The sequence below is a fragment of the Magnolia sinica genome, chromosome 2, assembly GCF_029962835.1.
Source record: "Magnolia sinica isolate HGM2019 chromosome 2, MsV1, whole genome shotgun sequence".
NCBI classification, from domain to species: domain Eukaryota; kingdom Viridiplantae; phylum Streptophyta; class Magnoliopsida; order Magnoliales; family Magnoliaceae; genus Magnolia; species Magnolia sinica.
In genome coordinates this window covers 137,921,156-137,933,272 of record NC_080574.1, presented here as the reverse complement: position 1 = coordinate 137,933,272, position 12,117 = coordinate 137,921,156, and the positions used below count along the sequence as shown (strand labels likewise).

The 12,117-nt window shown below is 43.1% G+C and overlaps 1 protein-coding gene and 1 long non-coding RNA gene across 2 annotated transcripts; both read right to left on the bottom strand.

Moving 5' to 3' along the window:
• Positions 1–2,237: 2,237 nt before the first annotated feature.
• On the bottom strand, positions 2,238–11,886 carry LOC131237889 (pollen-specific leucine-rich repeat extensin-like protein 2). Its single transcript, XM_058235937.1, has 3 exons — positions 11,507–11,886; positions 7,044–7,322; positions 2,238–3,522 (listed from the first exon to the last, which is right to left on the bottom strand). The coding sequence occupies exons 1-3, from the start codon at positions 11,786–11,788 to the stop codon at positions 2,413–2,415; spliced, it is 1,671 nt and encodes a 556-aa protein (XP_058091920.1). The 5' UTR covers positions 11,789–11,886; the 3' UTR covers positions 2,238–2,412.
• On the bottom strand, positions 8,203–11,500 carry LOC131237890 (uncharacterized). The gene is made up of 2 exons (XR_009167454.1): positions 10,778–11,500; positions 8,203–10,553 (listed from the first exon to the last, which is right to left on the bottom strand). It is a non-coding gene; the product is annotated as an uncharacterized LOC131237890 (long non-coding RNA).
• Positions 11,887–12,117: the final 231 nt, after the last annotated feature.

Here is a 12,117-nt window from a genome sequence, read left to right as displayed (position 1 = left end):
CGAAAGCGCATCTAAACACACAACGAGAATCAGGGTTTGACTCAAAACACTGTTTAGGCGTCTAACAGCCCTTTCGAGAGTGCATCAAACAGCCCTTATACACTACAACTAATCCAAAATATCCCAAAATCTCAACCATGATCTGTATCCTTGCTAAATTCACAAACCCTAACCTTACACAGTTCGAACAACAGTCCCTACACCACCCTTAATCTTAGCCCCATTTACAGCCCTCTCTGAATAGTCTCTTAATCATCACATATGGAGCCTAAAACATCCCGAAAAATTGTGAATATTGTGCCCCAAATCTTACACAAATATGACCACAACAGATTCCCAAGATCAGATCAAATTCCAGCCTCATCTCAGCCGAAACACACCCTATCCAAGTCTAATTTCTATGCCCTAAAACTCTACCCAAATCTGCACAAAAACCCAATATGTAATAACCCATCTCTAGCTTATCCTAACCAGCCATAAAACTGCCCTAATCATTTTCTAACCAGGCTGACTAGCTGAGAGCCGTAGGTCAAGGATAAGAGATAAAGCAATGGAAAGAAGAACAAGAGAAGAAGAAAAAACAAGAAAAGTAAGAGAAAAAAAAAAGGGTTTTGGGGGATAAAAAGGCTGAAATCTTCTTCCATTATAGAAGACTAACCTATTTCATTATTCCACTAATAACAAAATGATAAAAATGCACCTTAAAGAAGGACATTGTTACAATATGAAGCATAGTTCGAAAACCTGAAAACTCAATATGCAGCCATGTCAGGTTGACTTGAAGACTTTGCCCAATATTAAATATTCAAGTAGAAGTGTTTGAAGTGATCACAGAGATTTGGAACTAACATGGGTTGAAAAAATAGCCAATCTACTCACAAGCTCCACACATGGGTAGCTGGCAATGTCTGCAGTTTTCTTGAGGTTGTGTTCAGGTCTCGTTCACAGCCTTTTTTTTTAAAAAAATAAAAAATAAAAAAAAATCATTAAAAAGCCCTCAATCAGCGAGTGAGTTGTTTTGGGTAACGCTGAGTCGAGCCGAGTAGACCAAGTTGGTGAGTCAACTAGTTGAGTCTTGCAAAGTCAGAATTGAGTCAGGCTTTGGGTGAGTTTCATAGTGACTTGGCTCAAAATCTCGTTGACTTGAGTTGGCTTGGCCGAGATTCAAGTCGAATCACCGAGTTTTGGAACTACGATAAGAAGTAATATAATCAATGAGCATAATTCTGACCGAAATTCTTTTTTCCAAACCTGGCTGCAGCAGACCACCAATGCCATGACAAAGAAAGTCTAATCCGTCAATGTCAAATGATGGTGTTCCATAAAGGCCATTATGGGGCTGTAGAGGCGTTACGTAAAGGTAACGGTGGCAACCGTTATACGTTATGGGTCAGAAAGGTCGTAACGGCCGTTACGGATAAAATGACCCGTAAAGGCCGTTACAACCCCTGTAACGACCCATTACGTCCCCCGTAAAGGCTGTAATGGACCCGTAACAGCCCGTTACGAGGCCGATACAGGTTTTTCGGATTTCTTTCAATAGGAGAGAGAGAGAGAGAGAGAGAGAGAGAGAGAGAGAGAGAGAGAGAGAGAGAGCCATGACGGGGGCCGTAACGGCCCGCCCGCATCGTAAAGGTAACAATGGTGGCCGTTATGGCCACCATTACTGTTACGGAACGCCAACCTAATGACCCTGCAGACATGTACAAGTCAGACCCATATTGGGACCCAAATCCTGGGTCCAGGTCTAATTAACAATCAGGTCAGATCCAAATCACCTTGATTACACCTAAACCCAGGCAGTTCACACCCCTAAAAAGAAAAGGCCTCTCAATGAGTTGGTTGGACCCCATGACACCATCAACATGTTCTGGTTCGAGGTCTTGGATGCAAGTTTTTCTGGGATGCAGAAGGTAACAACTAACATCTAGAACTATACATGTGATTTGTAGGCCATCGGATGCAATTACCAACCTGGTGGGGTCTGTGTCAATGCAAATCAAACAAGATTCAACCCATTTACAGCCCTGCTACAGTTCCAATATCTGCAGATGGCATTTCAGAAAATCGCACGAAACAAATAGCGAATGAGAGAGGCTCTTATACAACTATTCCTAGAACTGTTTCACATAAACCCGTTTTCAGTTTCATACGAGAAATCTGGGATCTAAATATCCTACAATCCGAGAGAACTTTTTCAACATGTGGAGCAGAAATTCAAACAATCCAAACAGAGATTACAAGCAAATACAGTAAAATATCTGAAAAACCATCATGAGTTTCAGTTATATCTTGCTCAAAGGATGGTTTGCATAGGGGAAGAAAGTTCCAAAGCAGTAGAAATCAAAGCAACAAGGGTTTATCGTTTTATACATAACAAGTCACGGAAAAAAAGAATAGCATACCCATAGTTCACCGTCCAAACCAACCTTTCTGTGGCTGGATTTCAGTATCATTCATTAACTTGTCCAACACCACGTTCAAATCAACCGACTGCCCATTCTCCGTCAGCTTCCTCACTGTCGCCCTCACCTGTTCTCTTGAGAACCCCATTGTTGCAACCTTGTCAACCACATCGTCAATTGGCACCCTATTGCCAGTCCCGCCAGCACTGGGGCCACTGCTGACACTGGTTGCTGTTGGTAACGCATGTGGCAATATCTGAGCAGTTGGGAGACGTGGGTAGCCGCTTCCACTGGTAGGTGCAGAAGGAGAAGATTGCGAAGATGGTTTAACTGAGCTGCTGTAGTGAGAAGGGGATCCACTATAAGGATAAGAATCACTGAAATTAGGCCCTGACGGCAGGCTGTACCCAGCAGAATATGGTGGTTGTCCTGAACTCGGTCTGCTCTCTGAGGGTTCATACATGTGGGTGGGGGGCCCATAAATCTGTTGGGATGTAGTGGACCCACCCGGAGGTTGAGTCAGTGGGGCTGGTTGGCGGATGTTTGGTGGGTAGGTCTGGGGTGGTGGTACGTAAGGGCTTTCTTCAGGATGATGGCTCAATGGAGGTTTTGCAGGCCTGATAGGTTGGTGCTGCTGTTGGGGCAACGGGACTGGTTGAGAGTACTGAGGAAGCTGTGGGGGCGGTCCTTGATACTGTTGATGAGGCGGTGGAGGCTGCTGAACTGGCATCTGATATTGCTGATGGTGGGCCTCCGGTGGTGGGCCCGGCAGTGGAAGGTATGGGTCTCGTGATAAGGGTGGCATAGAAGGGATCTGGTTCTGGGGTAATTGAGTTTGAAGCTGAGCTGGCATTGGGTTTTGTTGCAATGGAGGTGGAGGAGCATTAGGCGGGGGGAGTGCAGGAACTTGAGGTGGTTGTGGAAAAGGGGCTGGAGGCAGGTGTGGTTGAATCAATTCCTGAGGCAGAGATACAGCTTGCTGAGGACAACCTGTTTGTGGGGTGTTTGGTTTTTCAATTGCCTGGTGGTCTTCCTTGGAGACTTGCAGTTTAGCAAGCTTCAGCTGAGCATCCGCAATCTCTTGCTTATCATGGAGAACCTGTACCCCAACTTGTACCTGCAAGGGATTTGAGCCGGAAATAACCAATGAAAAGAAGCAGAAGTGTAGGTTGCATTAATGCCGTATGAAAATACAAATCGCCAGATCTGGAAAGAAGATAAATGCAAAAAAGAGCTTCGTCAAGTCCACATGCATGTGCAATAAAGCTCATATACACGCCGCACATGTGCCAGCCTGGCATGATAAGTATGATCCAATCATCAATCAGAACAGCAGCATCATATTGATGCCCTATCCCAAGAATCAGTCTGATCCACTGGTTAGGTGGGATAAAGTCCTGAGTCAGCGTATCAGAGCTGTGCTTCCCAAAGTCATTTCGCCTTACCAGAGTGCCTTTTATTTCTGGACAGATTATCGACAGTGATTTGATTGCCCATAAGTGTGTGGATTCTTGTCATAAAATGAATAATTAAGGTATTATCTGTAAATTGGGTCTTGAGAAAGCATATGATCATGTGAATTGGGCCTTTTTAGATTATTTGTTGGGGTGGATGGGCTTTGGGGAGAAATGGAGGTGTTGGATCCACTGCTGCATGTCTTCGGCTACATTCTCAATTCTCATTAATGGGTCCGCTTTCGGTTTTCTCTCAGAGTCCTGGGGCCTTAAGCAGGGGGACCCGTTATCCCCTTCTCTCTTTGTGGTTGTTGCAGAAAACCTTAGCAGAATGCTATCCAAGGGGAAATCTGTGTGGTTCTTTAGGGTTTCAAAGTTCAGAATTTCCTGCTTCCTATTACCCATCTCCAGTTTGCGGATGATACTATTATCTTTTGTGAGGCTGATGACTCAATGGTGTCGAACTATAGGTCCTCAATTTGGTGGTTTGAGGTGGTTTTGGGTTGAATATTAATCTATCTAAAAGTGAATTTCTTGCCATTAATGCTCCTGAGGTTGAGGTGGCTTGTCTTGTGGAGCATTTTGGTTGTCAAGTTGAGTTCTTCTCTACTTCTTATCTTAGTCTCCCTTTGTGTCTGGGTAAATTGGCTTTGCACCTCTGGGATAAGGTGGTGGAACATATGGCGAGAAAGCATAACCCCTGGACGAGCAAACTGCTATCCCTTGGGGGTAGGCTCACCTTGATTAAGTCTTCTCTCACCAACCTCCCTCTTTATTTTGTCTCTCTTTAGGTGTCCGATGGTTGTCGTTGAGCAAATTGATAAGCTGAGAGATTTCCTTTGGCAGAGGGGTGCTTTTGAAGGTAAATTCCATCTCCTAAATTGGAAAGAGGTATATCGTCCTTATGTCAAGGGGGGTGCCGGAATTAAGAGATTGGTGGCGGTCAATTCGGCCTTGTAAGGAAAGTGGGTCTAGTGTTTTGGTGTTGAGGCCCATAGTCTATGGAGGAAGATCATTGTGGCTAAGTAAGACTCTTTTTGATGCAGGACAATTAACCACTTTCTCTAAAAGCTCGAACTGTTAGAGTATGGCGAATTAATCCCTTTATCTCATAGCCCGGGCCCCACATCGCATGGGTTAGGACCTCGGCCGAACCCTCTTCGTGGGCTCCAAACCACATGGGCCGCCCACCCCGAGTGTGTCCCCGCATCCCACGGGCTACCCCACTCGAGCCTGGTGTGAAATGTGCATTAATCACCCCCGATGAGGAGTCTCGAACACGAGACCTCCTCCATGGGCCGCACCCACCCTGAGTGTGCCCCTGTATCCCACAAGCGACCCCACTCGAGCCCGGTGTAAAAATGCCCCTGCATTAATCACCCCTACTGAGGAGTCTCGAACACGAGACCTCCTGCTCTAATACCAATTTGATGCAGGACAATTAACCACTTTCTCTAAAAGCTCGAACTGTTAGAGTATGGCGAATTAATTCCTTTATCTCATGGCCCAGGCCTGACATTGCACGGGTTAAGACCTCGGCCGAACCCTCTTCGTGGGCCTCAAATCACATGGGCCGCCCACCTCGAGTGTGTCCCCGCATCCCACGGGCTACCCCACTCGAGCCTAGTGTGAAATGCGCATTAATCACTCCCAGTGAGGAGTCTCGAACATGAGACCTCCTCCATGGGCCGCACCCACCCCGAGTGTGCCCCTGTATCCCACAAGCGACCCCACTCGAGCCCGGCGTGAAAATGCCCCTGCATTACTTTTCCCATAGGTTGGTGGATCCGAGAGTCATCCCCATACCGTGCCTCCTTTTTGTGGAAGGTTGTTGCACATGCGTTCTCAACCTAACCTAACCCAACCCAAAATTGCTCAACCAGAACCCAACCTGATTTCAAATTGCATTGGAGTTTTCCAACCCTAACCTGAGCTGAAGACCCCGACAACCCGACCCAACCTCTGATCCAAACTCAGGTTGAGTCAGCGGGGTTCAGGTCAACCCGAACCCAAGTTGCAGCATTATTATATATCAAACAACGTAGGTGTAAGTCATCTCCCTTATCCTTTTTGCAAATTTAGCTTATTCTTCATTGCATTAAGTTTACAGAAAAATTCCAACATCAGAAACCTGTATAAGAAGAAACAAAGCCAGAGAAGGTAATATGCACATGCACATTATCTGCTAAACTGGACAGCTGTGCATTAAAAAAGAAAAGAGAAATGGTAAAAGGAGGTATGGAATCGTTTGAGCAAGGTTCCTTCAGAAGTATTCTAATAAATGGGAAAAATAGCAGACAAGAGGGAAAAAAAAAAAAAAGGAAAAAACAAGAAGGTTGGTTTGGCAGACCACAGGCATGGGGAAAAAAAGAGAGTTTCAGGATAGTTACCAGACTAAGAAACTGATGTGGAAATAGATATGAGAAGAGTCATTTTACAACATTTGTTACGACAGTAATAAATATGTTGGCAAATAAGAAAGAAGAAGCTACACATACATGTGTAATGACTGCAGGAAACAGGAAGCAAGAATATTGGCGTTTTTCAAGGGGAAGCGAGTTTAACATCAATGGTCATTTTACAAAAAGTAAGATACAAAGCTAAAAAGAATAGTCAAGAACTTTGCAGAAAATGAGATCAGGGAGATAGCCTCTAGGCTAAGCACTTTGTTACCCACATAGGTAGAGAGGCTAATAGCCTCTAGGCTAAGCACTATGTTACCCATATAGGTAGAGAGGCTAATAGCCTCTAGGCTAAGCACTTTGTTACCCACATAGGTAGAGAGGCTAATAGCCTCTTGGCTAAGCACTATGTTACCCATATAGGTAGAGAGGCTAATAGCCTCTTGGCTAAGCACTATGTTACCCATATAGGTAGAGAGGCTAATAGCCTCTAGGCTAAGCACTTTGTTACCCACCACATAGGTAGAGAGGCTAATTGAATTGTTGATGGGCCACAAAGAAGTGAGCCACCCAGTTATTTTTATTGGGAATCCATTCCCTCTTTCATGTTGGCTTTGGCCTAAACTTATATATATATATATATATATATATATATATATATATATATATAAAAAATCATAGAGAATGTCTATAACATGGAATGCATCATTGTAAAAAATGACAATCAGAGGAGAAGAAAAAATTGTAATGCAGATTGTGAAAAATGTGAGGGAAGACTATACCTCTTTTAGTATGTTCTCTAGTTGCCTCAGCCTTCCATCAGTGCTGCCATTATTATTTCCAACTGTGGCCTTCAAATCATCAACTGAGCTTTCAAGGTTGCGAGTCCTAGTCTCCAGCTGTGACAGCCGGGCACTAACTCCTTCCAATGCATGTAGCAAATTATCAGCATGTTTCTTCATTGTTCGATCAATCTCGGACACCGTAGCAGTATCATAAGTGCCCGTATCTTTCTCTGGACTAACTTTTGCAAATTCCTGGGGCTCCAGAGTATCATAGTTCTATATGGATTATGAAAACACCAAGCGATGTTAAGAGGAGTTCATATGCAGTACCACAAGAATCTCAAAATCACGTTGCCCACACAACACAGGCACATGTTCCAGTGAAATGTTAAATACATTTCCCAATATGGCAAAAAGTACGTAACTTGGACGATGTTCCACACACACACACAAAAAAAGTACGTACCTTGGATACTAACAAACATGTCGGGTGTTTAGGGTGCCTATATGGGTTGATAAATGTACATGCAGATCTTTCAAAGCTTGAAAAACCTGACATGCTGACACTTCCATGCAGAGTTTTTAATGATATTGGAAATGAATTACTCATGAATTTCACTTCATACATGCCTTAGATAGGACATGACGGGGCATTTAGCTTCTATGCAACTCACATGGGCCCCAAGTGCACCTAGATGTGCAAGTTTGGCATGACTCAACCATTGAGGAAGGACAATAGTGAGTTGTAGTTTTACATCCCAGAAGAGATCAAGCAGCACTAAAACACTAATTAGACTACAATATTGTACCATAAATGGTCTTTATTGACTTAGTGAAAGCACACAAAAGAACCTCTAAAGGTAATCGATGGATATTGAGAAAGAAAAGGAATCTCAAAACAATATATTGACATGGTTGTGGACATGTAAGAGGGAGCAGTAACTCATGTGAGGGTCACTAGTGAACAGACAAGTAAGTTTCCAATTATAGTAGGCCTACACCAAGAGTGGACATTAAGTTCATAATTCTTCCCTTAATTTATGGATGACTTAAAGAGGCATTTGCAAGATGAGGTCCTGTGGTGAATGTTGTTTGTAGATGACATAAATGGACGAGAGAATCTAAAGTTAAGTTATATTATATTTAACAAAACAAATTTAAACAATTAACAAGTTACACGAAGAGAGACGGAGAATTTAGAGTGAGGGAGAAAGTATGCCATCGCATACTCTGTATGCAATGGCATAATCACATAAACCATCGCATACTCCCCAAATCGCATATGCCATCATGGCATATGCGCTACACATGGCCCAAACCGCATATGCGATCGCATATGACAACAATCTGCACGATCCACTCAACACACCTACTTTCATTGCGGAGGCATCTCCTATTCCTTTCTCCCCAAACTGACCACAACCCGGCAAGAAGATAAAGCCTCCAAACAGCTCTAATGCTCTTGTGAAAAGACATCCCATGCCAAGCTATAAAGAGATCTCCAATTTCAAAAGGGGCACAGACCAATAGATGTTGAATCTTAGATAGAATAAAAGCCCAAACGTGACTTGCAAAGGGGCAATGGATGAATAAATGGTAAACTGACTGGGTGTTGGACATGCACATGAGACAAACATTCAGAATAACCATAGAGAACTTCTGAAGGTTATCTATTGTCAAAACTCTACCTTCCAATCAACCACCTAAAAGCTCCGATCTTTGGGGGATTTCCATAATGCCACATGTGACTCATATTGCCACACACTCCCCCTCCATTATGAAGCAAGAAATGGAAAGGTTTAACCGAGAAGCACACTAACTTCTCTTTAGACCACACCATCCCATCGCTTTTCATTATCCATTGGCCTACAACGATGCAAGCAATCCACAAGGGCCACAAACTCGTCCACCTCATCATCCCGAAGGTAGCAGCAGCATGGTGGGGGCCTACACCAACGACTCATCACTATAAATATAGCAGTGATCGACTGTGATGCTCCAGTTTAGGGCAACGCGCACGATCTTCGAAAATCTGATTTAAAAGGGTCTGTCGCCCCTCCACACATCTTTCCAAAATTTGATATTCTCTCCATTCCCCAAAGAAAGGCTGGTTCGTTCCTTGAAATTAGCTTTTACACTTGTTATACCTTTCCACATCGTCGGCACCCTATAAAGAGAGGACTCTCTCATCCACCAACCCCCTTTAGAGCATCCATACTCGCTAACAATAACCTCTCTCCAAAGAGCATCCTTCTCCACCCGAATCTGCCGCCACCACTTGCTATATAAAAAACAAATTCATTAGCCCCAAGTCACGTATGTTAGCAACGCCTTTCTTCATAAGGTTTGCACACCTCGCCACGCTCCAAAAGATGAAAAATTTTCTTCTCTTTTGAGTCACCCTATTAGTTGGGATACGGCTTAGATGATGATGATATGATCCCGAAACACGTGAGAAAATCAATTGGAAGATATAGCCACTAAGTTGGAAGCATGCTTTGAAAATCCCCCAAATTGGAACATATATCAACTAATATCAAGACTTTTTATGGTTGAACTTGTTGTATCTTTCTTCTTAATTGTCTATCCTAGGAGCACATTGGAAACTAGAAGGAGACACTACAAAAAGTCCAAAGGAGACTCATATACTCAGAAAGCCCATGATGAACCGTGGTGGAAGCTCTCCTTCATGTTTGATGAAATTTGTTATCTCGCATTAGCCTAAACATTTTACTTGCTCATGGCTGCCATGGCAGATTCTTTAGCCAAAGGGGGAGCTCAATGGCCCTCCTTTCATATTGGAAACTCATTTACTTTATCTTGATGTATTTTTATCCTTCTTTAATGAAAATCATTATCTTTCAAAAAAGAGGAAGGGAATTTTTATTTTTCTTCCGAGTCTCAACAACATATATAGGGTTAAGGTATTCAATAACGGTAACGGTGGCCATAACAGATAGACTTGTGGCTGTTACGATACGGGCCTTAACAGCTCTTACAGTTATTACGACTGTTATAGGCCCGCTAAGGGGCAAATTTTCAAATTGGGCATTACAACCCCATATTGCATGATGGTCACCACCGTTACCTTTACATAACTGTAACCGCTGTTACAGCCATAACGTAACCATTTTTCAATACCATGATAAGGGCATGTTTGGATGCTAAATTGAATCGATTGTAGCAATCAAACCCAAAAAAGTTGATACAATTGAAGTTAGGCTAACCCACTCCATTGGTCCATTCATAGTGAGGAAATAGCCTCCACATTGATATTACAATTATTTCAGGTCTAGATTAGAACACAAGTAAAAAGAGTAAGGGGTTTGGCTACCATTATGAATAAAAGTGACACCATCCCCACTTTGGTCATAGTTCTATATTGAATTGGATCGCAATCCAATTCAGTTGAGCATCTAGACACACCCAAACAAATTATAGTCAAAATGATCTATGAGTAAATTTCTGTCCAACCTACCAAAACCTTCTCTAAAATCAGAAAACAACCTATTTAATTTTTAAAAAAAATATAAATAAAAATTAGAAAGGTTACGAATATCATTAAACCAAAACAAAAACACAACAGAGAAATGGAAGAAACAACAACAAAAACAAGAACATCAAAAGGCAACGCTGAGATAGCGTCAGCCCTTAAGCAACAAGGAACAAGAAATCCTCTTCCCTTGGGCAGTCAGCATAAGTGGCCCACTCAACAAAAACAAGAAAACAACCTATTTAATTACCCACAAAAAGTTCTTAAAAAGACCTGCAAACACCCATTGAATTACTGCTCAGCACCCACCCAAAACAACACCATTCATCTAGTAAAACTACCTATAAATTTGCATATTCCATCAAGAACTATATAACATATGAATATGATGGATCGTATGCATTGTCCCATCCACCATACACATGGTGTGTAAATACACATCAATCATGATGGCCCAAATCATGGCCTCATCATGGATAGTGATGCAACCAAATGGCTACAGGAGCCGATTGATCAAGATATAAAGAATCCAACTATGTAATCTAACCATTGATCTCATTCAATTGATCATCCAACCACGGATCTTGTCTAGATCATCAATCAAGACAATTTGGACGGTTAGATTTTTTATATCTTTATCAATCGGCTCATGTGGCCATTTGGTTGCATCAGATGGAGCATGACCAAAAAATCATAGCAATTCGACAATCCTAACCATCCAATTATTCTCTCCAGACTTGGACAGCAACTTAAAACTGTTTTCGAACGTCCATTTGATGGCCACCGGCCAGTAAGCTAGGATTTAACCGATCGTCGTAGTTTTTGGGCAATGCGCCATCCAAACGGGCCATCCAAACGGGGAAATGACACGGACAGTCGGGATCAGTACTCTGTCGGAGCACGATTCAACTCAATTCACAGAAATAAAGGATTGGTAGTTGGTGGGACTGCAGATGAAGAAACTTACTCTAAATCCAGAAGCGTTGTTCGTCTTCGAATCTGCCGAATTCCAAACCCTAGAGCCTGCGACCGTGGTTTCGAGATTCATTGCAGCTGCGACTGACGATGACGAGCCTCCGACTCCGACGGAGCGGATCGGATGGAAATCGTAACTGGGGAAGATCTCGTCCTTCTTCTTCTGCTGTTGATCTTCCGGACGAAGGTTTAAGAGATCGAAGAAATCGCTGCTTTGGGGAGACGATCCCGACAGACCCAGGATCTCTTTGTCCATGAACTGCGACGAATTCATCTGATTCGACGCAGGAAGTTCGAAAATAGATGGAATTCCAGGGGTATTTCTGGGACCTGGGGCGTTTTATAATGAACGCCGAGGCGTTGTGTGAGATGAAAGACGAAGGATGACTTCATTTCTTGGGAGAGGGGGAACGCTCTACACGTGCACCTCCGCGCTCATTCACACGTGCCAACCTGGTGCGTGGAAATACCACGTGTACCTCAAATCAAGGCACCACAAAAGGTGGGACCCACTGAAGATTAATCACATACTCGAAATCAGATGGACTTCGTGCTCCTGCCATCTGATTACTGGACATTTTTTGTCCAATTTCGATCGTCGAG